At 41.9% G+C, this 27,996-nt stretch overlaps 1 protein-coding gene across 1 annotated transcript; it reads right to left on the bottom strand.

The window, feature by feature from the left end:
* Nucleotides 1-1,715: 1,715 nt before the first annotated feature.
* On the bottom strand, nucleotides 1,716-11,389 carry DCSTAMP (dendrocyte expressed seven transmembrane protein). Its single transcript, XM_010709224.3, has 5 exons — nucleotides 11,304-11,389; nucleotides 10,226-10,280; nucleotides 4,878-5,934; nucleotides 3,994-4,308; nucleotides 1,716-3,258 (listed from the first exon to the last, which is right to left on the bottom strand). The coding sequence occupies exons 3-5, from the start codon at nucleotides 5,895-5,897 to the stop codon at nucleotides 3,175-3,177; spliced, it is 1,419 nt and encodes a 472-aa protein (XP_010707526.1). The 5' UTR covers nucleotides 5,898-5,934; nucleotides 10,226-10,280; nucleotides 11,304-11,389; the 3' UTR covers nucleotides 1,716-3,174.
* Nucleotides 11,390-27,996: the final 16,607 nt, after the last annotated feature.

Here is a 27,996-nt window from a genome sequence, read left to right as displayed (position 1 = left end):
GCACCACAGTGCCTTGGAAGGCTGGATTAGAGATGAGTTCTGCAGCCCACATAGTTTCCTTGGGCCTTTCCCAGGGAAGTAAAACAATTGGTTTCCTGCAGGTGTTTGAATCCTGCCCCATTCAGGCATATTCTCCAGCCTCTACTGAGAAAAACATTGGATTTCATTGACTCCTCTTTCTGTCCTTTGGCCACTTGGGCAAAACGCACTGTATCTTGATTGTTTTGAGTGCTGGCATTGCTGCCTTAAACCCTTTTTTATTTTCATTTTTTTTTCTGAAGCAGTAGATCTCAGCATGGAGCAGTTGAGGATCTGCTTTACCAGGGCTGAAGCACAGAACAGCCTCATCCCTGCTTAGCACTTCTCACTGGGAACCTGCAGGGTTCCCTCTGTTCTTGTAAAGAAAGGTTAAGATTCAATTAAATAAGAAAAGAAAAAAAGTAATGATATTTTTGTCACTCTCTCCATCCCGACAGAAATTTGGGATTTCTAGAACCCCATTCTCTGGTAATAAGAATTATGAGAGCAGGAACAGCAGTTTGGGAGATGCTGGCACACTTGGTGTTTCTTTCATCCTCATAATCTGTGGCCATAGTAGATTTATTGCCCAGCTGCCTCTGAAGAGCTGAGGGGCCCTAACTGCTTCTCTCCTTCTGTAGCACCCAGAGCTGAGTCCAGCTGCATCGCCGGGTGTGCAGCTCTGCAGGGCCGCTGGAGGGCAGGGCTGGCATGGCACACAGGCTGGAAGCTGTTCCCGTGCTCAGGAGCAGCACAGTCCCATATTTTGAAGCCTGTGCTCACTAAGTCGACAGTAACATCTTCATTCGTAGGTTTTATTTCATCAGCAGTGAGTAGTGATCCTTTGACTCTCACTTTCTTCATTTGCAGTGTAAAACAGAACTAAAAGAACGACTTTGCCTACTCCTTTGTTATTTATTTTAAAACATCTGAGCCATTTAGACTGTGATAAAAACCAAAGGAGTCTGTGTCACTATGCTGACAGAGCAGGGATGAATCAGGGAGGGTGTAAGCAGCTCCAAACCCAGCACCGTCTGCCTCAGCAAACCCAGGTGCCCGCATGAAATGAGAACTGGAAAAGCAGCCCAAAAAACACCCTTCCTCTTAGCTGTGAAGGTAAGCCAAATCCAGGGCCTGGTGCTAATGAGGACAGTTCCATAAACACAGTTGTTGGTAGGAAATGGCCTTATTTGTGCTGTGTGTCAGGGTCAGGAGACCCAGTGTGTCTGTCCGAATTATCTTCACAAAACAATCAGGGCAGCCTTTCATTAATTTTGCAAACCGGATTTGATCCAATTGGGAGATTTTTCACAGTAAATCAGACAGCTCCTACACTGGTGAAGGGTGCTTAAAAAGAAAGTTGAGCTCTGCGGTGAGCTGGGGGAAGGAAAGGGATGAAGGGGCCAAAAGTCAAATCCAGACCTCTCCTCAGGCTTTTCTGAGCACGAAGGGTGTGTGACGCATTTCTGTCAGCCCCTAGAGAGGCAGCTAGAGACAATGGCCACTATGAGGAAAGAGGTTTAAAACTTCCATTGAGCCAATAAATGAATAAATAAAACCCTTAATTTCAAACACAGTTCATTTTTACTCAACAGAAAAAAAAATATATATATATGGTTTTTATCCATGGGGAAGTATGATCTACTGGAGCAGAAGAGAACAAAAGGGGCAAAAGGGGCACAAGGGGAAAGGGGACTCTGAATGATGAGGACAGGGGAACAGAGCCAAAATAAAATTCAGGAAATAAGAGGGTAGGAAAGAAGAGAAACAGAAATAATTGGGATGGAATACTGTCTTTTTAATGTAACTTGTAGACTCTTTTATTTATTTATTTATTTGTTTGTTTATTTTAAGGAGAAGAAGAAAAAAAATGTAATCATGTGGTTCAGGTCTATGATAAACAGGCAGTGGAAGGAACTGAACAACACGCAGAGGGGGCAGCTGAAGGTCAACAAACCCCCCAAACTTCTCCAGCTCACAGGACAGAAACAAATGGGAGCCCTTGTAAGGGCTGCAGAGAATGAGGAGTATGTCTCTGCAATGCCAGGAGGGGCAGACCCACCCTTACAGCTGCACAACATAAGGACCTCAGTTAGTGGGTGTTTACCTCTCCGCCACTGGGCCCGGAAGGAGCAGACCTCGTACTGTGCCTCAGGACAGAAGTTGTTCTGCCATTGGGATGAACCCTAATGTATTTGAGACCCTGAAGAGGAATTTGTTTTAGAATTCAAAATAATCTGTAGAATGTGCCATTTTTCCTGGTCTCTTATCTGTAGGGAGGCAGGGAAGAGCAAATGTTTCCTCTGACTGTAGTTCTGCTCTCCTTAAGCACGCAGGTATGTGTGTATGCAGTCACTGAGGAGAGCAGGGCCTTAGTCTGCTTGAGTGCATGACACCAGGATGGCTGTTTGGCAGTGTTTGTGTGATGTCACACTTGTGTTGGCACAATGCATTCACAAAGGAACACAAGTTTCTGCTGTGCATGCCTTAGGTTTTCTGCAGAGGTTTCTGTGACAGACAGGGAGTCACAGAGTGGCTGGGGCTGGCAGCCATCTCTGGGGTTGTTGCATTCTGATTCCACTGCTCCGAATTGCCCAGGACTGTTCCAATTGTGTTCTGAGCGTCTCCAAGGCTGGAGGCTCCATAGCCTCACCATTTGACCACTCTCAAAGTAAAAAAGTTTTTATTATGCTCAGGAGATGTCCCAGTTACCTGCCTGATTTTTGTCTTTGGAAATGGATTCCAGGGTCCATTACCTCCCAAGGGTCTGAGGTGGGACTGAAGAACCAGTTATTTCACAGGTTCTCCTTCCTGTCCATCTTGAAGACTGAAGTGAAATTTACTTTCTTCCAGTATTCAGGAGTCTCTCCCAGCATCCATGACCTTGCAAAGACAATTGGGAATGGCCTCATGATGGCACAGCCAGCTCCATCAGCACCCATGGGTGCATCCCATCACATCCCAATTTGTTGAAGTGTTCTCTCATGTGGTCATCTTCCACAGAGACAGAGTCATCTTTGCCCCATACTTGATGTTTTTCAGTTTTTCAGGTGGAAAACAACTTCTGACATTTGCTACTGGAAAGTTTTAAGTATTTATTCATTCAGATAACAAAAGCATATGCCCATCCATATCCAAAGTTTCACTTGGTCTTGTTCACACCATGTTGTCATTTAATGCAGCCTTGTCTTTCTTCCATACAGTTTCTCTTGTCCTAAGTATTGGGAACCAAAAATTGACCTGAAAATAAAGAAATATGATTTTTAGGTCATAGTATTTCTGAGTTACAGTTCACTCAGACACTATAGTCAGTACTGAAAGCTATTAAAAACAAATAAAAGAAAAAATATGGCCACGTCTGCAGCAATATGTAAGTACTTGCCTTAAATATTTGCATGTGTATTTTTCTATTTCTATATATGTATGTATAGATATGGAATTAATGTTTTTACAATTGAAAATTTCTATTTCCTAATGATATTTGCAATTCCAACATCATTGTGCTTTTAAAACAGAAATATATTACCTTCTGTTTTCCCAAACAACAACATGTTGTACAGCATTAAAGGTCTGATATTTGCCATCTGCATTGCAGAAATACGCTTTGTACTGCAGGTGCTTATCAGACATTTGTGAAAACAAGTTTCTCCTCAAGTTGGACTCAGTGATCTCTTGAGGTCTCTTCTGCAATTCTGCAATTCTGTGATTCTGCTAGAGCTCAAAGTCTTTGCAGCACATACCCATTGGGGTGTATCCATTTTGTGCCTGATGCATAAGAATTGAGGGGCAGAAAAACACAGTTTTGTAATCTAATCTTAGCAATAGGCAAGTTGTCTCTGGCCCTTGTGTGGGCAAGCACTGCGAAAAGTCTGTTAGCACATACTTGAAATTAAGAAGTGTTTAGGTATTTCCTGGATAGGAGTCTGCCTACAATGCTGAGAGAGGGAGATTTTTTCCATTGTGGTAATGGCTTACCGTTCTAGCAAATACATTCTTGACAGCTTTCTGTTGTATCTTTGCTCTTTCCTTGAGTAATTTTGCATGTAAATATTGTATCCGCTTTGTCTCCACGTCAGGATAAAATGAATTTGACACGAGTATTTTAAGCTGGGTCAAGAAGCCAGAAGATAACCCAAAAATGATTAAGAAGAAGATGATTATTCCAAGCTGGAGCCATGTAGTGGAGAGGTGGAGTTCTGGCTGAGGGATGCAGTTATTCTTAAACAAAGAGATCTTCAAAAGATCATTCTTTGCAATATGCTCATTCATGACAATGATAAGACTATTCTTCTGCACAAGAAAAAGGGGAAAAGAGAGTTGAAGATAGTACTGGTTCTCTCCTTTATAATATTTTTCCTATTGGATATTCACATTTCTCAAGGTCCAATAATTGTCTAATCCACCCAGTGCCTATGAATAACAATATATTTATTAGCTATTTTAAAAATATTTCAAACTGCATTTTCCCCATTTCTCCTGGGGCAATGTCCTACAATTACATTCTTGGTAGCTCTGCCAGAAGAATGTTTAACTGCTCTGGCTGCAGTGGTTTAATTTATTCCCACCCCCATGAATCTGCTCAGATCTTCCGTTGGGGAGATATTCGTTGTGAGTAATGCCATGGAGCAGAGCATGCCCATTCCCTTGGCTCAGTATTTGATGAGCAGTGCTTCTGCATCCACCTATATATGTAGCTGTAATGGCAATGGTCCTCTTTCAAACAAAGGTATGAATTACAATGCCATGAAGGAACCGTCAGCTTATTGGCTGTGCTTTTGCTCCTGCAGCTGCTGAAAAGGAAGGGAAAGTTTTCAACACTAAGTTAAAATGAGAAATATAAAGTACAGATAAGTACTTACTTGCTGAGAGAGTCTGAATCGAATCTCCAGATCTGGTAATTCTTGAAGATGTTTATTCACATAAATAATTAGCCAATAAAACAAATAATCTACTGCAGCAAACAGAAGCCAGACACAAAGATGAATAAATACAGGGAGAAAAAAATGCTGCATCTGTTTTCTCTCCTTCCTTGTGAAGCTGAAAGATGGGATTGTCACGTAATTCTTTCTTTCCTTTTTGTTAAGTGGCAGAAGGCATGGCCTTTGCTGTTGCTTTTGATGCTCATCAAATGTGATGAACCGTTTTGTAATATAAGTATTCTTAAACTTGGCATTATGAGAGCCCACAAAATGTTTGATAAAAAGGACAGTTCCAAAACAAACTAAAAGAATCCCCACTATGGGCAGTACTTTCTGGCCTATACAGGGCAATATATTCAGCATAAAAGATATCTGGTTAGCAACTCTCTGGATTTCTTGTTTTGTGTCATTCAGCTCTTGTTTCAGTGTATTATCCAAAATTGAGTACGATGGTGTAAACTTATGCTTTATTGTCACAGAAAGCAGGTTGGTAGGAAGATTGGCCATCTCGTAAATCCATTTTACAGCCTCAATGTAATATTTTATCAAATCAAATTTCTCATACTCTAAATGGCAGGTTATGCTGTCCGTCAGGACCTTTAGGTTGTGGAAAATACTTTGGATGTTGCCAGCTACCACAACACCTGTACCAGCAGTAAGGAGAGAATTCCTTCCCTCCCGCAGCCCACAGGAGAGAAGGAATAGGGCACTGAAGCAGCGCAGGTGCTTGGAGAAGCAAAGAGCAATGGAGAGTGAGACCCAGACTAGGCCACAAAGCAGCAAGAGACCCATGGACTGCTGCTCCAGGGAGACATGGATGCTAAGGAGGAGGAGAATGCTTAAGAGGAAGCCTACTGCAGAGCAAATGGCAAAAAGCTGTATCAGGTACTTCCAGCCAAGCCTCCTTTCTGACACAAACACTCTCCAGGCTTTCTGGGCTGCCAAGGCAAATACTCCCATTTTCTTCTGATTGCTGTTGACACTGAATAGGCTCAAACTAAAAGAAAGGAAAACAAAAATGCTGTTAGATACAGGGTCACAGCACTGACAACAAGGTGTATTTAACTGACAGCTTTACATCACGAAAAATACAGATCCAACTCACATGGCAGCTGAACTGCCCCAGTGAGACCCAAATCTGAGTCTCAGTATAGATAGAATCATAGAATCATAGAACAGTTAGAGTTGGAAGGTATCCTTAAAGGTCGTCTAGTCCAACTCCCCTGCAATGAGCAGGGACACCTACAGCTAGAGCAGGATGCTCAGAGCCCTGTCCAGCCTGGCCTTGAATGTCTCTGGGGATGGGCATTCAACCTCCTCTCTGGACAACATGTTCCACATATACAAATGTGTAAGGGATGATTATGGGGAGCAGCGAGATGGGGAGAAGAGAGATGGGGAGCAGTGAGATGGGGAACAGTGAGAGATAAGGAAGGAGGATGGAGGGCTTCTCCTTCAGCTGGAGGTAGGTCAGTACAGACTGAATCTCAGAGGCATTATTCCTTCTCTGGCTCTCTCCTGGGATAGCATATTGGCCCACATACATGGTTAACTCTAATTGCTCATTCTTTTCACCTTCTTCTCTGCCTACAGCATGCCCACACTGTAAATTAATTCAATCTGATGGGAGACTGTATTTGCTCCATATTCACATCTTTCCTTCTTTGTAATACATTTTTAGTGCCTTTTTTTCCTAATTTATATGCTTATTAGCCTTTTAACATACTAGAACAAATAAGATACTAATTAAATAAAATAAACTGTTTCAATTTTGCCCTGTAATAAGGAACAGTTGCCTTCACAAATACATCCTGAAGATATTACTTTGTCTTTTGTTTAGCTTGAACACAGCAGGTAGCCAGGAACCAAACAATTATTTTATAGACATGCTGTATTTTTCTGGCATTTGACTTTATGAATTCTGCCAGCATTTACTGTGCCATTTTCCCCTTCCTCTCCTTATTACTGTTTACCGGTTTTGTTGTTCTGTTGCCGTTGGCTGTGAATGCAACAGGAGCAGAGGATGAGCAGAGCAGGCAGATCCTCACCAGTGCTGAAGGATACCCTGAGAAATGCTGAAGACTCTGGGTGCTTCCCAACCCCTGCAAATATGGCAGGTGGGCAGCAACAAAGTGGGCTCAGTCCCTGGCACCAGGCTTGGGAAGGCTGCTTCCTTCCAGGGCCTCAGCTGTAAGTAAGAGCACATAGTAGCTCTTTCACAGGAGAGAAATTAGTTAATGACTATCCAGGAAGTGTCCAGCAGATGAATGTAGAAGTCCCTATGTGTTTGGGAAAGGTGTACAAGCAATGTGGGGGGAGGAGGCAGCACACAGCAAACCAGGCTCCAGCTTTTCAGGATCTTTAAGCACTCCTGCACATTCTTGTACATCGAAGAGAGGTAACCTTTGGCAGTGAACAGACCTGGAGTTCTGGTCTTGATTTTAGAAGTCATAAAAAATCAACTGCAAACACTTTTCACATGTATGTAACATTATGCAAAGATACTGAGCATATCTTGAGTTTTCTTTTACAGCATTGCTGTTCTCAATCATAGTCTTGTGTGTTTGTATATATGGTTGTTGTTCATTCTTGTCAGTGATAAATAGGCTTTAGGTAAATAGCATAGGAGCCATTGGTTTTTGGAGCCTGTGGCAAACACTCAGGTGTCCGCCTGATGGCTGGAGGTTGGAAAACTTGCACACATTCCTGACTCCTACAGAGCCTGTCCCTAATCTCAGCAGTGCCAGGGCAGAGCCCTGGCTCAGCATCACAGCTAGGCACTCAATTTCCCCCAGAGGACATCAGCAGCAGAAGTAAACATTGAGCGCAGGAGGAGCACACAAAAGATGAAAACTGGAGGCCTAAAAAATTATGGAGGCCAACAATTCTTACACAGCTGTGAGTGCTTCAGAAGGGGAAATAACCTCCTGGCTCAGAGTTAGAAATAAATCAGGGAGCTCAGTGCCTCCGTGAAAGAGGCTAGTCCCGTGCTCAAAGAAAGAGAAACCTTGAGAGCTTTCTGGACTGTTTTCTTTTGAAAACATAAACCACAAAAACTCTCCTAAAGCTGCTGGGTGCAGATAGGAAGTCTACCAGGAGGGTGACAGGAACAAAACCTTCATTTCAATTGCAGTCTGAAGCAAAGAAGTTTTTTCTTCTGTCCCATATCATGTACCGATGTAGCACTGCTACCTTTATTAATGTAGCATAAGGAAAGAATGTGTCTGGAAAAGCAGTTTCTTGCTGTTAAGAGCCAAAGTCTGTCCACCATAGTTTTCCTGTGGCATGCACCATAGAGGGGAGCTGGAAACTGCCTTTGAACCTGGGTTTCCTGCAGAACCCAAGGGGAACCCCTCTATGCCTTACTTCCTTTGCTGGGAAGTGCTTACTCAGATCTGGAAGTATGATGTTCATCCACCATATGGCATGCTGGCAGGAGTAATTATGAGAATAAATTCTTTCCAGCAATGAGTTTGGTCCATGCAAGACTTGTAACGTACTGAGATTAATGCAATATAGTTAAGAAGTATTTAATTTCATGCTTATGATATTTCAGATATTGCCTACAGATTCGAAATAAGAAGAAAAATAAGTGCATAGCATCGAGCATCCCTAGAAGATGTTTTTCTGGCTCAGCCACAAGCTTTCAGCTAAAGCTGTGTCCTTGTAGTATAGTGCCTGTTCACACCGTGTATGATTTGTTTCCCTGCCTACTGTGGATATTTTGTGGTCACTGTCCAAGCAGTATGGTCATCTTCACTGTTGATTTGACCCTGCCCCAGTCCCTTACTCTGATGAGCAACCAGAGCTCAATTTCCACTATATGGATTAGCACCAGGTTTGTCTGAGTTACGTCTGTGCCAGAACAGGAAGAATGCTTAAAGATGTGACGGTGTTTGTCACGCTTTGCTAAGTAAGGTTTGTCCCTGCTGTCTGTCTTCTTCTATAACTTATATCAACCACCCAAAATATTTCATGAAAGCTATTAAATTACTAAGTCCCATTACAAATTGCTGTCACACTGCAACAATTAGGCTGCAGGGTGACCTCATTGCAGCCTTTCAGTACCTAAAGGGAGCCTATAAACAGGAGGAGAGTCAACTCTTTGAAAGGGTAGATAACAGCAGGACAAGGGGAAATGGTTTTAAGTTGAAGGAGGGAAGATTTAGGTTGGATGTCAGGGGGAAGTTCCTTACAGAGAGAGTGGTGAGGTGCTGGAACAGGCTGCCCAGAGGGGTTGTGGATGCCCCATCCCTGGAGGTGTTCAAGGTCAGATTGGATGGGGCCCTGGGCAGCCTGGTCTAGGATTAAATGGGGAGATTGGTGGCCCTGCATGTGGCAAGGGGGTTGGAGCTTCATGATCCTTGAGGTGCCTTGCAACCCAGGCTATTCTGTGATTCTGTGATTCTTTTTCTCACTATAAATTTCTAGGAAATAGTAGCTTCTTCCATTATATTAAGTAAAGAGTTTGCATGGGTGACTCACCCATACATTGGAAATTTAGGCCTGGTTGTAATTCCTAAGCAAGCAGTAGCCTGGGTAGAAGCAGTTTCAGAAATACTCTCTTGCAAATACGAGGAGCACCCATGTAACTATAGCAATCATCAGAGCAAGTTGCTATGGCAGACCAAATCCTTGAAGACACTGAAAGTGAGGCTGGACAGGGCTCTGACCAAACCAATGGAGCTGTAGGTGTCCCTGTTCACTGTACGGGAATTGGACTAGATGACCTCTAAATGTCCCTTCCAAATCAAACAATTCTACGATTCTATGGTTGGCAGTGAAGACACTGCTCTCCACAGGACAGCTTTATTTGAAAGGGTTCAGTAGGAGCGTGGCTGTGCAACCAGCCCATGCCCATGCTGTGCCCCGATCTCAGAGCACAAGTCACCACAAAAGGGAGGGATCAGGTGGAATGGGAGACTTACACCTCCTTGATGGTAAAGCGTCAGCTACACAGTGCTCTTTGCCTCATAAATCTGATTTGGATTTTACACGGGAATTAGGAAAAAGCACACAATAAGAACATAAAAACGAATATTTCCTTTTTTGGCAGTTTCAGCAGCCTGCTTTCCCAGCCTGGATGGGCTGGGAAATTCTCTTGCACTGAAATGTAAGAGAATTACTTCCCTTTTTTGGATACCATCAGAAAAATACAATGATAAACTACTCTTAGCAAGAGACAAAAATACAAGAGTTCATCTCACATTACTTCCCTCGGTTAATGCGGGGCATTCAGCAAAGAAATAGAAGTCCAATCAAAAATCCATTAAGATGGATGGAACTACCTCAGGGCTTCCTTAGTAGCCTGCCATTTCTTGTGTTCATATTCTTAGCTTCTAACTGCAAGAGGAAGGAGAATAAATCATATTAAACACAACAAACACAGGTGAGAATTGAAATACATTTGAAATATCAAATGTGTACACTTAGGAACTTGAAAGAATAAAAAACACAGCCACAGAAATACAACAATGTACAAAAAAACACCACCATCAAAAACCATAACTACACAAGTAAAAAATCTTAACTGATCAAGATCTCTTTCTTTTTTTTAAACACACTGGATCAGGAAAATTATGAACTTCGTGAGATATTATCGGGTCTTTAAGATGCTACAGGTTGGTTAAATGTGATCTAATACCAGTTGTCAAAACTGCAATATTCACATCTGAGCTACCTGTCTCAATGTCAGTGAGAAGCGGAGCTTCCCAGAGCCAAACTTGAGACCTGATTTAGAAGCCCATGCTTGTGTGACATGAATTGCATCCTATGAGAGCTTCTTCCCCATATTTACTACAGAAAGACTCCAGATTGCTCAGAGACAACTATTCAAAGTCAGGTGTATCAAATATTCTATGTTTCTCCTTTGTAAGCATGGGTACTTGTTGGCTGAGCTGAGTGCTCAGAACAGGATACAGTATTGTGAACAGCTGTAGAATCTGGGCAGCTACAGAAAGAACAACAAACTCGAAGTCATGCTTTCTCAAGGATGCTGCTGTGGACAGTTTGGAGGACTTGATGCAGCAGACCCACAGGCGTGCTTCACTTAAAGCAAAGGCAGGAATGCCTTTGGCACAGTTTCAGAAAATAAAACGGTAGTTTTCCTATTGAAAAAAAAAACAACTCTAGAACATAGAAAATACCACTGTCAAGGAGGGCTACACAGTCCCTTCTCCTGTATTTTACATCACTGTATTACAGGCAGAGCCTAGGTCTATACTGTTTACAAACCTTAGGAATAGACTATCCAATCAGTAAGGTGGAAACAACTAACTTAAAGCAAGTTCTTTTACCTTAGAAGAACTAACTCCCTCCATCTTTACTATCCACCATTACTTGATATTATTCTAAAGTATTACTTACAGATCTTCCTGTAAAGCTCATGAAGGATCTTCTAGGTGCCGTGCTTCTTGCTTTTGGTGAGGAACTGGGATGGGTTCTAACAAAAAATAACATGAGTAATTTCTTTTCCATACCCTCCCTCGATGAGTCAAGCATACCACAATTTTGAAACTACTCTACTTTTGACTAAGATTCATAAGGAAGTAACTTATGCACAAGAACAAATATAGTATATAATTTGCAAGTGCCAGTTTCCACCTTTTTTTTTCTGGCCAGAGTAATAGATAGCAGCAAATGAATTCTGGTCCCAGATTTCAATGTCTTACAATTATGTCAAATAGTGCCTTAGGTCTGGAACATCTTGGCTATTTTGGTGCTTCTCATTGAAACTTGCAGCAATTCAGTGCCCAGAGAACTTTGAAGCTCTAAGTATTTTTGCTCTAGAAATGTTCATATAGAGACCTTTATAAATATTGTGCCCCCAGCACAAGAAGGATATGGAGCTGTTGGAGCAGATCCAGAGGCAGCCATGAAGATGAACAGAGGGCTGGAGCAGCTTTCCTCTGCAGACAAGTTGAGGGAGCTGAGGTTGTTCATCCTGGAGAAGAGAATGCTCCAGTGAGACCTCATTGAGGCTTTCCAGTACTTGAAGAGAGTAATAAACAGGAGGGATTTTTTTACAGGGTCTGAAACTGACAGGACAAGAGTGAATGGTTTTAAACTAAAAGAGGAGAGATTTAGGTTAAATATTACAGGGGAGCTTTGCACTCAGAGGGAGCACAAGCTGACCAGAGAAGCTGTGAATGCCCCATCTCTGGAAGCTTTCAAGGCCAGATTGGATGGGGTCCTGGGCAGCTTGATCCAGTAGGTGGCAATCAACCCATGGTAGGGGGTTGGAACCAGATGGTCTTTAAGGTCCCTCTCAACCTAAACCATTCTATGATCTGATATGATTGGTATGATATGATATGATATGGGAACACAACACACAGCAAAGACTTCTATTAACTCTGGATTTATTCATTAGTTAAATAAGATTATATTTCTTAAAACTTTATGGAAAATCTATAAAAATTTTGTTTTGCTTTAATCAAGCCTTTGGCAACTCTAAATTTTACTTTAAATGAACTACTGTTTTTCTGCGAACACTATGGTTTTGTGTGTATATTTGTGTGTAATGGAGGAAGAATTCTTTGACACCCATCCTCTCCTCTTGAAATGAGTCACACGTCCTATCAGTTCTTAGGTGGATCCATTGAACCAGGTAATCCTTTCTTTCAGTTTCCATCAGAACTATCTGATAAAAGAAGAAGACTACAGACTTATTTGAAAGGAAATCAAGGGCTGATCATACCTTTTAAAATGGATAATAACAGTAACAGTAGCAAGAGGATCCTTATCCACAATCTACTCAGTAAATGCTATGATACCTTTCCAATAATATCTTCTTTGGACTGTCTTTTACACACTTTCAGAACTGACTTGCGTTTACAGCTTCATTGTTTCTGTTTAAACTTCCAGAACCTTTTTTGGAATAAAATATGCCCGGTGCTTTTATCAGAAATCTCACAGGTGGTTAGGTCCATTGCAGAAGTGTTATTTGCTAGACCTAAGGAATTCTAAACTGGAGATTAGTTTTCATTTATACTCTGAATTCAGAGATCCAGGGTTGTACATAGGTTCAGTCCTCAGTCTATTTGTGAACCGTAGATTCCAACTGGCAACCGCAGAAGTGCTGGCATGAACAATATCTAATGCCCTTGGTAGAAATGGCTCTGCGTGTAATTTTACAAATAACTGACTTTCCAGCAGGCATTGTTCACTGTATGACCAAGCTCCCCCTCCACAGAATAGCCATACCCCTGCTACTTCAAGAGCAGCTACTGCACAAGTTCATCAAGTCCTCAGGCAGCAAGATGAAAATAGAATAATACTTATAGCATCTAAATTATGCATAATGTAGAGATATAATTAGATATAGTGGACCATCCATAACTTGACAAAGTTTCTAAAGTCTCATTATAGAAGGAATTAATTAAATTATCCTTTGAGCAGAGCATATTGATCATAGTGTCATATAAGAGAAAATTCTGTAAAGTGATCCAAGTAAGGGCATAGTAAGGCAGACAAAGACTCTATCTAACCCAACTTATTAGCTTCAATTCAGCATGTAGCAGATGTTTAGAGATTCATAGAATGGTGACCCTGCTTGAGGAGGAGAGCACTGGATCAGATGTACTCCAGAGAATCTTTCCAGCAAAGAATAGAATAAAACAGTGGTTTGAGTTGGAATAGACCTTAAAGACCACCTAGTTCCAATCCCCTGCCATGGTTAGCCATCAGGTTAGCCAACAACCAGATCAGGCTGCCCAGGGCTTCATCCAGCTTAGACTTTAGCAATTCCAGGGATGGGGCATCCACAATTTCTCTGGGCAGCCTGTGCCAGGTGGCAACCCTGCCCAAGGCATGGGGCTGGAACTAGATAGTCTTTAAGACCCCTTCCAACTTAAGCCATTATATGATTCTATTTTATGATTTTAACCTAAATCTTCAGATAGTTTAAAACCATTTTCCCTTGTCCCATCACTGTTAAAGAGTACCTCTTTGTCTTTCCTATAAATGCCCCCTTTATTATAGTAAGGAAGACTGCTATAAGGTATGCCCAGAGGCTCCAAACTAAATAACCCCCAACTCTTTCAGCTCTTTCAGCCAATCATCCTAGGAGGGGTGCTCCAGCCCTGCAACCATCCTCATGGACCTCCTCTGAACTCACTCCGACAGGTCCGTGTCCTTCTTATGTTAGAACCCTGAAAGCTGAAAGCAGTACTTCTGGTGGGGTCTCACAAAAGTGGAGTAAATGGATAGGAGCATCTCCCTCAACCTGCTGGTCACACTTCATTTGATGCAGCCCAGATATAGTTGGCTTTCTGGGCTGCAAGTGTAGATTGCTGGCTCACAGTCAGATTTTTTGCCCAGTTGTACCCCAAAGTCCTTCTCCGCAGGGTTGTTCTTAATCTACTCATCTCCCAACCTGTATCCATGTTTGGGATTGCTCTGATCCAGCTGCAGCACCTTGACCATGGCCTTGTTGAGCTGCATGACGTTCACACAGACCCATCTCTGTCCGAGTCCCTTTCTTCATCCGTTATTGTTTCAAGAACATGGAATTGTGGGCATAATACATGTTCAAATGACTCCTGGAAGTGAAGAATGTGAGTGCTCAGAGCCTTTCTTGGTCTTTCACAATCAGTATGCTGCAACTCTCAGATCACCTCTTGAGTGCGCTGGTATCACTGATTTTGGGGCAGTTCCTTTACAGCAGAATATTTCAGTGACCCTCAAAAACTGTGGTACCAGTACAGCTGTGAACCACATCCTCTTGGACCTGCCAGCCTACAGTTCCCGCATCCAACAGGTCACAAACTACAGCAGCAGCCTCCGCTGCAACATCATTTTGTCTTGCTAACAGCTGCTAGGGCTGCCTGATTCCTGGACTTCCCTGCTAATATTTTCCAGTACTGAGCACCATGAAATGGGAAGAACTTACATTCTGCTAATTTGGATAACTGTACTATAAAGGCTGTGGTTTCTTTCTTCCCCTCAATCTGCTGGTGCAGTATGAATCTCACTGCCTGCATTAAAAAAGTGAGGTTGGTTTCAGAATTTTCTCATTTGTTTTCTTAATCCCTGCAAAATGACTAACAAAATTTGCCTCCACATAAAAAGTATTAAAAATGGCACTGCTGAAGATCCTACTACTCTAGCAGTTCCTGAATGCTTTTCAGCTGATAACAATGCTGCTATTAACACAGTTTTGGTAACTCAGGATTTTCTCACTGTTTTAATATGCAAGCACAAAGTGTATTTCTTTGAGCTTTTCTTTAGGACTCTGAACATTACTTTCTTCCTTGACATATCCATGTGCTGCAAGAACAAAGCAAGTTCGGAACTGAGAACACCGTGTCACATTTAAACCATTTGTTATTCTGTTCTGCCTGCTTCTCCTTAAGGAAGACCAGCTAATAATGCTAGTCCTCCCTTGTGACTGGCTTCCAGAGGGCCAGGAAAGAAACAAGGATCAGTATTCGTAACTATTTGTGGTCTTGTTTTTACTCCTGGTTTTAATTACTGTTTCTGTTTTACTGCTACAGCAGAAATGTAGATTAAAATAAGGCAATTACATTTTCTTTTCTAAACATCAGAGGAAATGAAATAATGACAGTGCATCATTGCTCGCACTGTGCGGATCTCCACCGGATGAGCAGTATGTCTGGAGCCAGCCATGTAATGGCCAGGAGTAAGTGGTTCCCATAGTGAACCAGGATTACAGAAACTCACTTCTGATGGGGCCCACTGAAAAAACTGATTCAAATACTGTTGAGTTTGATTAAAGTTTCATTTGATGTTGGTAGCTGAAGTTGACTTTGTATGATATAATGTCTTTGAGTTGCTATGAAAAGGAACCTGGTGTTTGCTATAAAGAAACATCCCTGTAGAGTGAGATGGGGAAGAGCTAAATGCAAGATTCTTAACAGTCTGTAGGAAAGCAGGAAGTTTTCACCAGGATATACACTACTGATTTCCACAAAAACAGTCCTGGCTTGATCACAGGATAATCCTGATACCTCCCCATGGATTACTAATTGAGTGTTCAGGAGATATCATGGAGTGACTGTCCTCAGCACAGATTTGTCACATCCTTCTTTTAATGAAAGCTGGAAGTACCTCTTTTCGCTACTGTAAGTTACTTTATATGTTTATGTTTTGTTATTTTCTGTGATGGAGATGCCACTCAACAAATTATGCAGACAGCAATATCTAGTATCTCCAACTGCAGACGGAAGAAATATTTTTAATGAATAATAAAATTAATATTTAAAATAATATAGTATTTCATGGATAAAATGAAAATCTGTACCTACCTAACTAGCTCTGCTGAAAAAGAGGATGCAAGCTTTATGAGAGATCCTGGATTAAGGGGTCTATGATAAAAATATTATTGAGAGATACATTCTTACAGGGATCGTGGGTTCCTGTGCGATTCTTGCCCTTCACGCTAAAGCCTGACTTTTCGGCTTTTGGGGTAATTCCTCTGGTGCATTCACACCAGACACTTTGTTTTGGACAGAGACTCTGGCCTGAGCGTTCTCAGCTACCTTATTTGCAGCCCAAATACTCATGTATTTTCACAGAATCACAGAATCAGAGAATGGCCATGGTTGGAAGGGACCTCAAGGGTCATCAGTCTCCAACCCCCCTGCCACATGCAGGGCCACCAACCTCCCCAGTTAATACTAGACCAGGCTGCCCAGGGCCCCATCCAACCTGGCCTTGAACTCCTCAGGGGACAGGGTATCCACAGCCTCTCTGGGCAGCCTGTTCCAGCACCTCACCACTCTCTCTGTAAGGAACTTCCCCCTGATATCCAACCTAAATCTTCCCTTCAACTTAATACCATTTTCACTTTAACCCATTTCACAATAACGTTGCTTAAAAAAAAGCCTGCTATTTAAAAGCCTTTAAAATAAGCTGTGTCACTTCTACTAGCTAAAAATTGCACAAGAGGTTATTCCAGAAAATCTGAGAGGGGAAGTAATCTCCACTGAGCCCTATTATTGGGGATGGTCTGAGGGTAGCTAGGCAAGTTCCCAGCTCAGTGGCAGGCTAGATGTGCAGTGCAAACTCCTGCTTTAGCTGGGAGACAACTGGGATACTCAAAGTACATTCTCCAGGTATATATTCCAAATCATTTTCATCAGCTTAAATTCAACCCCAATGTGTTTGTGCATTGATAACTTCATTATCTTTCTGATTTTTCATTCAGTTTTCTGCTTTCCCTTTATTGTTCAATTAATACCTCATTATATTCTTCACCTAAGCAAAAGGTATTCCAAACAAAATAACTGACTCTTAAATGACTCTAAGGAAATGAAGAACAAATAGGATGCACGACAAGTTTTGCCTCAAACAGTCATGTAATGAGATACAAAACTATTCCATATTTTTTTTTGCGTAGTATACACTATTTCAGATAGATGAAACTATTAATGCACCAGTGAAAACCTCCTCACAAGACTGCCAAAGTGATAAAGAAAAAAGTTTATGTGAAAAAAAAAAAAAAAGAAAATGTAATAAAAACATTTGTTGGACCATATCTTACCAGGAAATCTGATACATTACTAATAAATTCCTTACTGAATGCTATGAAAAGAACCTGTGAGATAAGGAAAGAAATAAAGTATCCAAAGAATAAAAAGTGGATAGTAATCTTTGTTTAGAATAAAGTAAGTAGAATTTACAGTAGATTTATCAAAGCATCTGACAGCATTGTCATAAAATAGGTCTGATATTTCCATCCTTACCCCTCAATTACTTTGAAGGGTTTTGTAACTTTGCTAACTTGCTTCAAACTTGCAAGAAAGTACTATTTTTCAGTCTTGGATGTTTGGGTTTTGTTAGTGACTAATAAGAAAGTTCTTTCTTAAACATAAAAAACCAAGGCAGCCTAAGGCTTACAAGACAATACTCATCACTGTTCTCAAAGTCTTTCCTTGTGTTCTGTATTTCTGGCTAAAGATTGAATTCTCTGTCTGTTGTTTTCTGACTCTCACACAGCTTAGCTGAAGAAGAGCTTTAAATTAAGGTACTGGGGTGAAGTGGTTGATACAATGAAGTTAGTTGTAGTATGTGATGATTGTATGATACTACAGGCAGCATTGAAATAGTGTTTTGAGGAGAAAGAACAGCTTTGCTGTCAAAGGGAAAGGCACAGAATGAAACCCACAAAGCAAACCTCAACAAACACAAGTCTGCAGAACTATAGAAATAGGTAGAATAGAATTTCACTAGATCTTAATATCTAGTGTTCCAGGTTCTTATCTATCCTGAATCTTTACAGAACAGGACGTCTTCCCCTGAATTCAAAGCCTCTAACAACTCCAAAAATATTAACATTCTAGCCATTAAAATACAGCATAGTTCAGCTTCTCAAAACCAAAGATATGAGATGAAAGCATCTAGGAGCTGAGAGTGAGCATTACTCAGCAGTTCCCCCAGCAAATTAGGGCAAAAAACTACAGTGTAGGGCTGCCAAATAGATGTGGAAAAGGGTAGTGGTCCTTTTATTTTTAGTAAGAAGTAAGTGGGAGAAAACAAGAAAGGGATTGATTACATCCTAAATGCAGCCTTCCTGTAAAAATCCTCCTCTGCATGTAGGCTCTGGGAAACTTCTGCAAGAAGGGGGACTTGCAAAACGGAAACATCACTAAAAAGATGTTCCTGTTTCTGCTTCATCGGGAGCCCTGATTTGCAGGACATCCAAGGACACAGAGAGGATACAAATGCAAACAGAGCTATCCTGCAAAAGAGCTGCACTAAGAATGATGACAAAGCTAGATGAGAAAGATTTGTATTGGGCTATTATAGTTTCTGTAATGGATTTTTTTAGTTTATTTGGTTTGTCCAACTAGAGTCAGTTAAATTATTCTTTAAGGAAACAAAGAAAAAGGGAAGGTACACATTCTGCATAGATGAGTTGCAACTCATGACAATTCTAGTCAGAAAGAGGAAGATAAAAACCTAGAAGCTAAATGCATATTTATTAATAATGTTACAATACCAGGAAAAAGTGAGCTTCCAGTGACATAAACTCAAAAATATGACAGCACCTTCTCTTCTGACATACCCAGAAATTTGTGACACCAGATTCATTATTAAAGTCAGAGGATTAACCATGTGACACTTACAGAGAAATCTGACGTGTGGAAGAAAATTTTTTTCTTATTGGTGACGATAAACAAAGGATAGTGCTGCTAGCTGGATACAAAGAGGAGAGAATGGAAGAAATTTCCAATAGTTACAGCAATTTTTGGTATCATAAGCCAATTCTTTGCCTGTTTTGAAAGAGTTTGATAGAATAATTGCAGCAATTAATTTTTTAAGATTTTATAGGTAGGCATTCTGAGCATACATCTAATAAAGGAAAAAACAAAAGCACATCACACCACTAGATGTTAAAATACATGATTTCAAATAAAAGCAGTTTCTGTTCTAGCAGATTTAGTTCCTTCTGCTGAAGGAAACATTCAGATTCCTAGTGTATTAACCTTTCTTCAGTAATCACAACAACTTCTACTAGCATTCATCAACATGCATACTTTATTAGAAGAAAACAACTAATCAACCGCTTACTTTCCTGCAATCAGTCAAAGCTAGCATTCAAGATTAGATGAATTACAAAACATTCTGTGCATATTGGAAATGTGAAGGAAACATACATTTTTTGATCAGCCAAGAAGTTGCAGCATGAAAGATTTCACAGGTAATAGAATAATAGAATCTCAGGCTGGAAAAGATCTTAAAGATCATTGAGTCCAACCACAACTTAACCATACTACCCTAACTAACAACCCTCTGCTAAATTATGTCCCTGAGCACCACATCCAAATGGTTTTTAAACACATTTAGGGATGGTGACTCAACCACCTCCCTGGGGAGCCTATTCCAGTGCTTAACAACCCTTTCTGTAAAGAAGTTTTTTCCTCATATCCAACCTAAACTTATCCTGGTGCAACTTAAGGCCATTTCCTGTCATCTGTCACCAGTGAGAAGAGACCAACCCCGCTCTCACCGTAAGCACCTTTCAGGTAATGGAAGAGAGCAATAAGGTCTCCCCCTCAGCCTCCTCTTCCCCACACTAAACATTCCCAGTTATATAGTGCTCTATATAATAGAGCATTTGGCATAAAAGAGTAGTGTGAGGAATGTCTGACAATGAGTCTTTGAAGAAGACAGCTATCCACCTGAAGTTGAGTTTTTCTCTAAGTGCTCAGGCAGTACAGTTCATATACCAGTAGCAGTTTAAAAATGAACTTAGCAGGCAGATTTATAGATAAGTCAGTTATCTTGAAGACATATTGTTTTGAGCAGTAATTACCAATAGGTTGAATTACACTGTGCTGAAAGATCATGGAAATAGTCGTGATAGATAAGGATTTTTTGGAAACACCATCCTCATCTTCTAGAAGCAGCACAGAGGTCAGTGCTGGTTCTTTGCCTAATGAGGACCAAATCTGAAACATAGGTTATATCAGGCATGTCCAACCTGCTGCCCATGAGCCGTATGTGGCACAGCACAGCTCACAGTGTGGCCCCCCCCTCCCACACCGTAAGAACGGTGACTGTTCCCCATGGAGCAGCCCTGGGCACACACCCATCACTCAGCAATAGTCAAACCATTGGTGCACTATCAGCTCTGTGTCAACTGTAGACACGGCATGAGGAGGGCAGTGCTGTGCAGTGCTGACTCCAGTGATGGCACATAACTGTACACATGCTGATACACTGGCTAAACATGTGGCTCTGAGCAGTGAAGAATACGCAGCTGTGCTTTCCGTTTTGATACAGGAATTTGAAAATAGCATCATAGAATCATAGAATCCTTAGAATTGGAAGGGACCTTTAAAGGTCATCTAGTTCAACTCCCCTGCAACGAACAGGGACACCACAGTTAGATGAGGGTGCTCAGAGCCTGATCCAGCCTGACCTTGGATGTCTCAAGGGACAGGGCATCAATCACATCACAAGGCAACTTGTTCCAGTGCCTCACCACCCTCATTGTAAACAACTTCTTCCTTGTATCAAGTCTAAATATCTCTTCTTTAAGTTTGAAACCATTTCACCCTGTCCAATCACAACAGACCCTACTAAAGAGTGTCCCCTTCTTTCCTGTAGCTCCCCTTTAGATACTGAAAGGCTGCTGTCAGGTCACCTTGGAGCCTTCTCTTCTCCAGGCTGAACAGCCACAGCTCTCTCAGCTTACCCTCGTGGGAGAAGTGTTTCATCCCTTGGATCATTTTTGTGGCCCTCCTCTGGACACGTTCCAACAGGTCCGTGTCTATCCTGTTCTGAGGACTCCACATCTGGATGCAGTACTCCAGGTGAGGCCCCACCAGCACAGAGCAGAGGGGCAGGATCACCTCCCTTGTCCTGCTGGCGATGTTTTTTTGGTAGAGCCCAGCATACAGTTGGCTTTCTGGGCTGCAAGTGCACACTGCTGGCTCATATCCAGCTTGTCATTCTCTGGTACTCCCACTGGTACTTTTTGTCAGGACTGTGCTCAGACTTTTCATCCTCCAGCTTGCACTGGTAGCAGGGGTTGCCTTGATCCAGGTGCAAGACCTTGCACTTGCCTTTGTTGAGACTCATGAGGTTTACCTGGGTGCACTGTCCAAACCTGTCTAGGTTTCTCTGGATGATATTCTGTTCCTTGAGCATGTCACCCGCACATCACATCTTGGGATTTCAAGATTGAATAAATAAATAAACAAATAAACAAATAAATAAATAAATAAAACCAGCAATTTATATTTGTGAGATCATTTACAGTTGATATAAATAAATGACCTGCAAATTTTCAAATTGAATGTATGGAGTTGCAATCAGATGTTCAACTCAAGAATCGAATCATGTCTCTTTTCTGGATTTTCATTATCCCTATTTTAGCAGAGAAGAATATCCTTCACTTCATGATCAGACCTTATCACTTCATCGTTTTTTGGCAGTACACATATTTTTAACAATTATTGTCAAGGATAAAGTACAGAAAGAGTAAAATTTCATCAAAATTCTCTTATGAATACCTTGAGACCTCACTAAGAATTGCAGCCATTGTCATCAAACCAGACTCCTGTGTCAGATTCACAAAAACAAGGTCAATTAACCTACTCATTTTATATTTTTGTTCCACTCTCTTTTTTTTTAATGTTTTAAGAAAAATATTTTAAATTAAAATGTTTTGTTACTTATACATTAACAATATTGTGTATTTTCCAAGAACCGCTCTGAAAGTAATGCCTTCTGTTCTATTATGTTGGCCCATGACACCAGAGGTGGATACTGGTGATATGGCAGTAGAAGGTGAACCTTTCCACCAATATTCCATTACATATTGTTGCAGTGTGACAGGTGGCAACAAAGAGGGAGTCTGACAAAATGGCATCTGACACGGAAGTGCCTGTGAAAAAAAGGTGTGATACTGAATTCCTCCATGTGGAAAAACTTCTCCCATCAACATTCACCTGTGCTTTCTTAGTTGTTATCAAGACCAAACAGTGAAAGTGAGCACAGTGAGGTGGTGGGTGGTGTGTTTCAGCAGTGGTGGCACTAGAACAGATTGCTATGAGTGCAACAAATAGGCTCTTATTCATCACTGGCAAAAATGCACAACTAATGGTGGTGACTATGTTGAAAAATTGTGTTTTGTAGTTGAGAATTTGTTCTGTCAAATTGTGCTATTATGCTCTTCGGATCTACTGTCATTTTCACTGAAAGGAGTGGAATGCATTACTTTTGGAGCAACCTACGTATATGCAGTCCAAGACAATTTCTAGTCACTAAATGTGGCCCTGGAAAGCCAAGAGGCTGGGCAGTCATGGGTTACATTATAATTTAAAAGTTCTGTCCTATTTTAATTCAAATCAATAGCTGCTGCTTGAAAACTTGATCCTAGCTGACAAATGCACTATTATGTACTTTTCAACAATTCCAGAGAAAATATCAATGCTGTGACACAATTACAGATTTTCTTTGCTTCTGGCTTGCTGTAAATATTGAAGTCAATTGGATGGGAATAATAAAATACTTAATACACTGTAATTACTTTTCCTTTCACTAATCTACCAGCTGTTGATGGATCTTTCCCCTTCATTGGAATTATACTGAGAACTATCATTCTCCTTTCTTTATCCTTTCTGTTATCTATTCTGTTAGAATATTATTAGAATATTATTGGATGAAATGTCTCTCAGAGGAAATGCAACCAAGTCTTCTCAGCAAAAGTAGGTGAATATGTTCCTTGTTTCACTTAAGTTTCACAAGAAGATTTATATCTTAGCTACTAAACTAATAGGTAGACGATAAAGATCAGAGTAGGAAAGAAAAAACCTTGTCAGATTGATTTGCTACCATTTATGTAGAATACCAACAACACGGAGAGTTTAATATGGCTCCAGTATAATGAACATTGTAACTACTGAAGTCTGAATTGATTAAATATTCATTTCTTGTAGCTTGTATGCTCATTCTCTTAAGAAAATTAGTTCCTTTCACATTTATAACTGAGAGACTTTTTTGTTTGTTTTGTTTCTTTAAGTGCCACAGCATAGTATGTCCCTAATGAAAGTAAAGGCCAAAATCTTTTCATCAGTGGAATTTACCTGGGAGATAACTTGGTTTTCAGCCACACTGTCCTATTCTGGGCAAACCTTTAGAGCAGTTGGAACTGCAGACCTTTATTCTAGCAGAAAGTCTAGCTTTCAATTATACGTTCAGACACATGATGTCTCACAACCACACTATGTTTAACCTTTCCAGTAAATTAATTATGTTTTTCTTGATGCATTCCAAACAAATCATACATCTAGACAAAACAATAAAATACACCCTCCCATGCCTCCACTCTTCTCCAGTCCTGAACCATTTCATGGTTTTATCTTTTTTTCAGAGACCCCTTATCAAGCACAGGGCATTTCCTTCAAATCATGGGGCCACTCTGATTTTTCTCCCTTTTTAAAACAGCCAAACTTTCTGTCCTGAATACTCTGTCCTGTGTATGAGGATGAAGCCATGAGCACAGAATCACAGAATCACAGAATGGCCAGGGTTGGAAGAGACCTCAAGGATCATCAATCTCCAACTCCCCTGCCACATGCAGGGCCACCAACCTCCACATTCAACACTAGACCAGGCTGCCCAGGGCCCCATCCAATCTGGCCTTGAACACCGTTCCAGCACCTCACCACTCTCTCTGTAAAGAATTTCCTCCTGACATCCAACCTAAATCTCCCCTCCCTCAACTTAATACCATTTCCCCTTGTTCTGCAGTCATCAACCCTTTCAAAGAGTTGATTACCCTCCTGTTTGTAGGCTCTCTTTTGGTACTGAAAGGCTGCAATGAGGTCACCCTGCAGCCTTCTTTTCTCCAGGCTGAACAAGCCCAGCTCCCTCAGCCTGTCCTCGTAGGGGAGGTGCTCCAGTCCCCTGATCATCTTCGTGGCTCTCCTCTGGACCCTCTCCAAGAACTCCCTGTCTTTCTTGTACTGGGAGCTCCAGACCTGGACCCAGTACTCCAGATGAGGCCTCACAAGAGCAGAGTAGAGGGGGATAATGACCTCCCTGTCCCTGCTGGCCACCCCTCTTTTGATGGAGCCCAGGATACCATTTGCCTTCCAAGTCGTAAGGGCACACTGCTGGCTCATGTTAAGTTTTTCATCTATCAAGATCCCCGGGTCCTTCTCCACAGGGCTGCTCTCAAGGACTTCTCCTTCCAGTCTGTATGAATGCCTGGGATTCCTTCAGCCCAAGTGCAAAACTCCGTACTTTGCTCTGTTGAACCTTATCAGGTTCACCCGGGCCCACCTTTCTGGCCTGTCGAGGTCCCTCTGAATGGCATCCCTTCCTTCTACTGTGTCAGCTGCACCACTCAGCTTGGTGTCGTCAGCAAACTTGCTGAGGGTGCACTCGATTCCGTCATCGATGTTATTGATAAAGATGTTAAAGAGCACCTGTCCCAAGACAGACCCCTGGGGGATGCCATTCCTTACTGGCCTCCATCTGGACATAGAGCCATTAATGACCACCCTCTGTCTGCGGCCTTTCAACCAGTTTCTTATACATTGAGTGGTCCACCCGTCAAATCCAATTTGGAGATAAGGATGTGGCGGGGTACCATGTCAAAGGCCTTGTTCAGGTCCAGGTAAATGACATCAGTCGCCTTCCCCTTGTCCACCAATGCCATCACTCCATCATAGAAGGCCACCAGATTGGTCAAGCATGACCTTGCCCTGGTGAAGCCATGCTGGCTGTCTTGGATCACACTCTCACTCCTCATGTGATCAAGCATGTCATCCAGGATGATCTGTTCCATGATCTTCCCAGGCACAGAGGTGAGACTCACTGGCCTGTAGTTCCCGGGGTCCTCCTTGCTCCCTTTTTTGTAAATGGGAGTGACATGACCCTTCCTCCAGTCATCCAGGACCTCACCTGACAGCCACGACTTTTCAAATATGATGGAGAGCAGCTCGGCAACCACCTCAGTCAGCTCCTTCAGAACCCTGGGATGCACGCCATCCAGCCCCATAGACTTGTACACATTCAGTCTCATGAGGCGGTCTCAGACCTGCTCTATCCTCACAGTGGGGGAGAATTTATCACCCCGGTCCCCACCTAGAGGTTTAGCAATGCAGGGCTCAGGGATGTGAGAAGTACTGGAATCCTGGCCGCCAGTGAAGACTGAAGCAAAGTATTCATTCAGTACCTCAGCCTTCTCTTCGTCCATTGAAGCCAGTTCTCCTTTTACATTTACCAAAGGAAGTACACTCGCTATGACCCGTCTCTTCTGGCCAATGTATGTGTAGAAAGTCTTCCTATTGTATTGTATTGTGGTCCTGACGCCACTCTTTATCAGTCCCACATCCCTCAAGATCATGAATTCAACCAGGCGTGATCACTACAGCCCAGGCTGCCTCCAAACTTAACACCTTTAATGATTTTGTCCGCATTGGTGAGCAGCAGGTCCAGCAACGCTTCACCTCTGGTCAGTCTTGTCCAATACCTGGACCAGAAAGTTATCGTCAACGCATTCCAGGAGACTCCTGGACCTCTTCCAGCTCACCGTGAGGTTTTCCAAGAGATATCCAGATGGTTCAAGTTCCCCATCAGGACAAGAGCCCATGAGCATGAAGCCTCCCACATCTGAAGCAAGAAAGCCTCATCAGCAGTCTCCCCTTGATCAGGTGACCTGTAGTATACTCCTATCACCAGCTAGCCTTTGTTAGACCCATCCCTAATTCTAACCCGCAGGCTCTCAACCTGTTCCTGACCGTTTCTCAGAAGGAGCTCCTCACAGTCTACACACTCTTTGACATAGAGGGCAACTCCCCCACCCTTCCTTCCTTGCCTATCTCTTCTAAAGAGCCGATATCCCTCAGTGGTGGTCTTCCAATTATGGGAGTCATCCCACCATGTTTCTGTGATAGCAACAAGGTCATAACTTTCCAAGCGCATCACAGTTTCCAACTCGTCCTGCTTATTTCCCAGGCTGTGTGCATTGGTATAAAGGCATTTCAGCTGAGCAAAAATGATGTCAAGTTGTTGTTACCTTCCCCATTAAATAATGGCTTTCAATATAGTGCAAAGCTGTAATATTTGCAGAACCTCATTATTTCAGTTATCCAAATGTTAAGCATGCTTTTGCTGACTTCAATATTTTTGAACTGCTAATCAATGCTTGGAAGACTACAGAAAGCGGCCCATGGATTTTTTCCCTTAAAATTTAAGAAATTCTTTATTTTAAAATGTTTGAGAGAAATTATTTTAGTGATACAAAAGCATCATGTTAATAACAGTTATTAACCTTTATGACCAAAAAGAATGGCACTTGTTTCTCTTTCCAAAACTCAAAACTTTTGTGTGCATTTTATTTTGTTTTTGTTTTTAATTAAAACTCCAGAACAGCATCTTCTGTGTTTCTGGTAATTATTCTGAACTTTGTATCCCAATGGAGAAACATGTAAATATACATTTTTGTGTCTATTTGTTCTTGCCATTAGCTCAGGAAATGTGTTTTCCTCACTCTGCATTTAGCTTAGACAGCTGGTGACGAAAGTAGTCATTTGTGTTAACACAAGCAGAGCAGAGTTAAGCAACAGAACAGACTACAAGTCTTGGTAACAAAATATGACCATCCAAGGAAACAACAATTGCACAGAATGTTTTGTCTTAAGTGTATTCTACTGCTTCCAGGCCTGGGGCCCCCAGTACAGGAAGGACGTGGAGCTCTTGGAGTGGGTCCAGATGAGGGCCACTGAGATGATCAAAGGGCTGGAGCACCTCTCCTATGAGCACTTCCTATGAGGAAAAGTTGAGGGAACTGGGATTGTTTAGCTTGGAGGAGATTCTGGGGAGACCTCATTGTGGCCTTCCAGTACTTGAAGGGAGCTTATAAACAGGAGGGGGAATGGCTGTTTACAAGGGTGGATGGTGACAGGACAAGGGGAAATGGTTTTAAACTGAGACAGGGGAGGTTTACGTTAGATGTAAGGAGGAAGTTTTTCACACAGAAGGTGGTGACACACTGGAACAGGTTGCCCAAGGAGGTTGTGGATGCCCCATCCCTGGAGGAGTTCAAAGCCAGGCTGGATGTGGCTCTGGGCAGCCTGGTCTGGTGGTTGGTGACCCTGCACATAGCAGGGGGGTTAAAACTAGATGATCATTGTGGTCCTTTTCAACCCAGGCCATCCTATGATTCTATGATTCTATGATAAGACTGGAACACAACGTTGTTTGCTCTTGGAGAATGTTTTACAAATCATTGCCAGTTGCCACTAATGAAGAAGTTTCTTCATTTTGAGAACTTTTCAATATTTCCTGCTGTCTTTGAAGTCACTGAGAAGGCTACTCCCGACTTACACCACAGTGGAGCAAAGGGACTTAGGTTCTATTCAAACATATATTGTGCTGCCTGCTTAGGATTTGAAGGAACTCTACAAATGCTGCCTGGAAGGGTTGGTGTGACTCTGACTTGAGCCAGCAATGTGAAGCCTGCAGGAAGCACTCTCCTTCTTATTGGGGCCCAGGTGTAGTGTGGCCTATTAACAACTGCCCTCTGAACCTGGCCACCCATTTTTTTACTCATCTAGTTGTCCATCCATCCAGA

Source organism: Meleagris gallopavo, chromosome 3, assembly GCF_905368555.1.
Source record: "Meleagris gallopavo chromosome 3, MGAL_WU_HG_1.1, whole genome shotgun sequence".
NCBI lineage: Eukaryota > Metazoa > Chordata > Aves > Galliformes > Phasianidae > Meleagris > Meleagris gallopavo.
Note: the sequence above shows the minus strand (reverse complement) of the source record. Positions and strands in the feature narration are given on the sequence as shown.

Excerpts from the sequence above, each read along its gene's own strand:
- DCSTAMP (XM_010709224.3), bottom strand. The coding sequence starts at position 5,897 with ATGGGAGTATTTGCCTTGGCAGCCCAGAAAGCCTGGAGAGTGTTTGTG. Across the intron at positions 4,309-4,877 it reads GATTCAGACTCTCTCAGCAA|AAGAATAGTCTTATCATTGT; the intron begins GTAAGTACTTAT and ends TTTCTTGTGCAG. Across the intron at positions 3,259-3,993 it reads AGAATGTATTTGCTAGAACG|GTCAATTTTTGGTTCCCAAT; the intron begins GTAAGCCATTAC and ends CTTTATTTTCAG.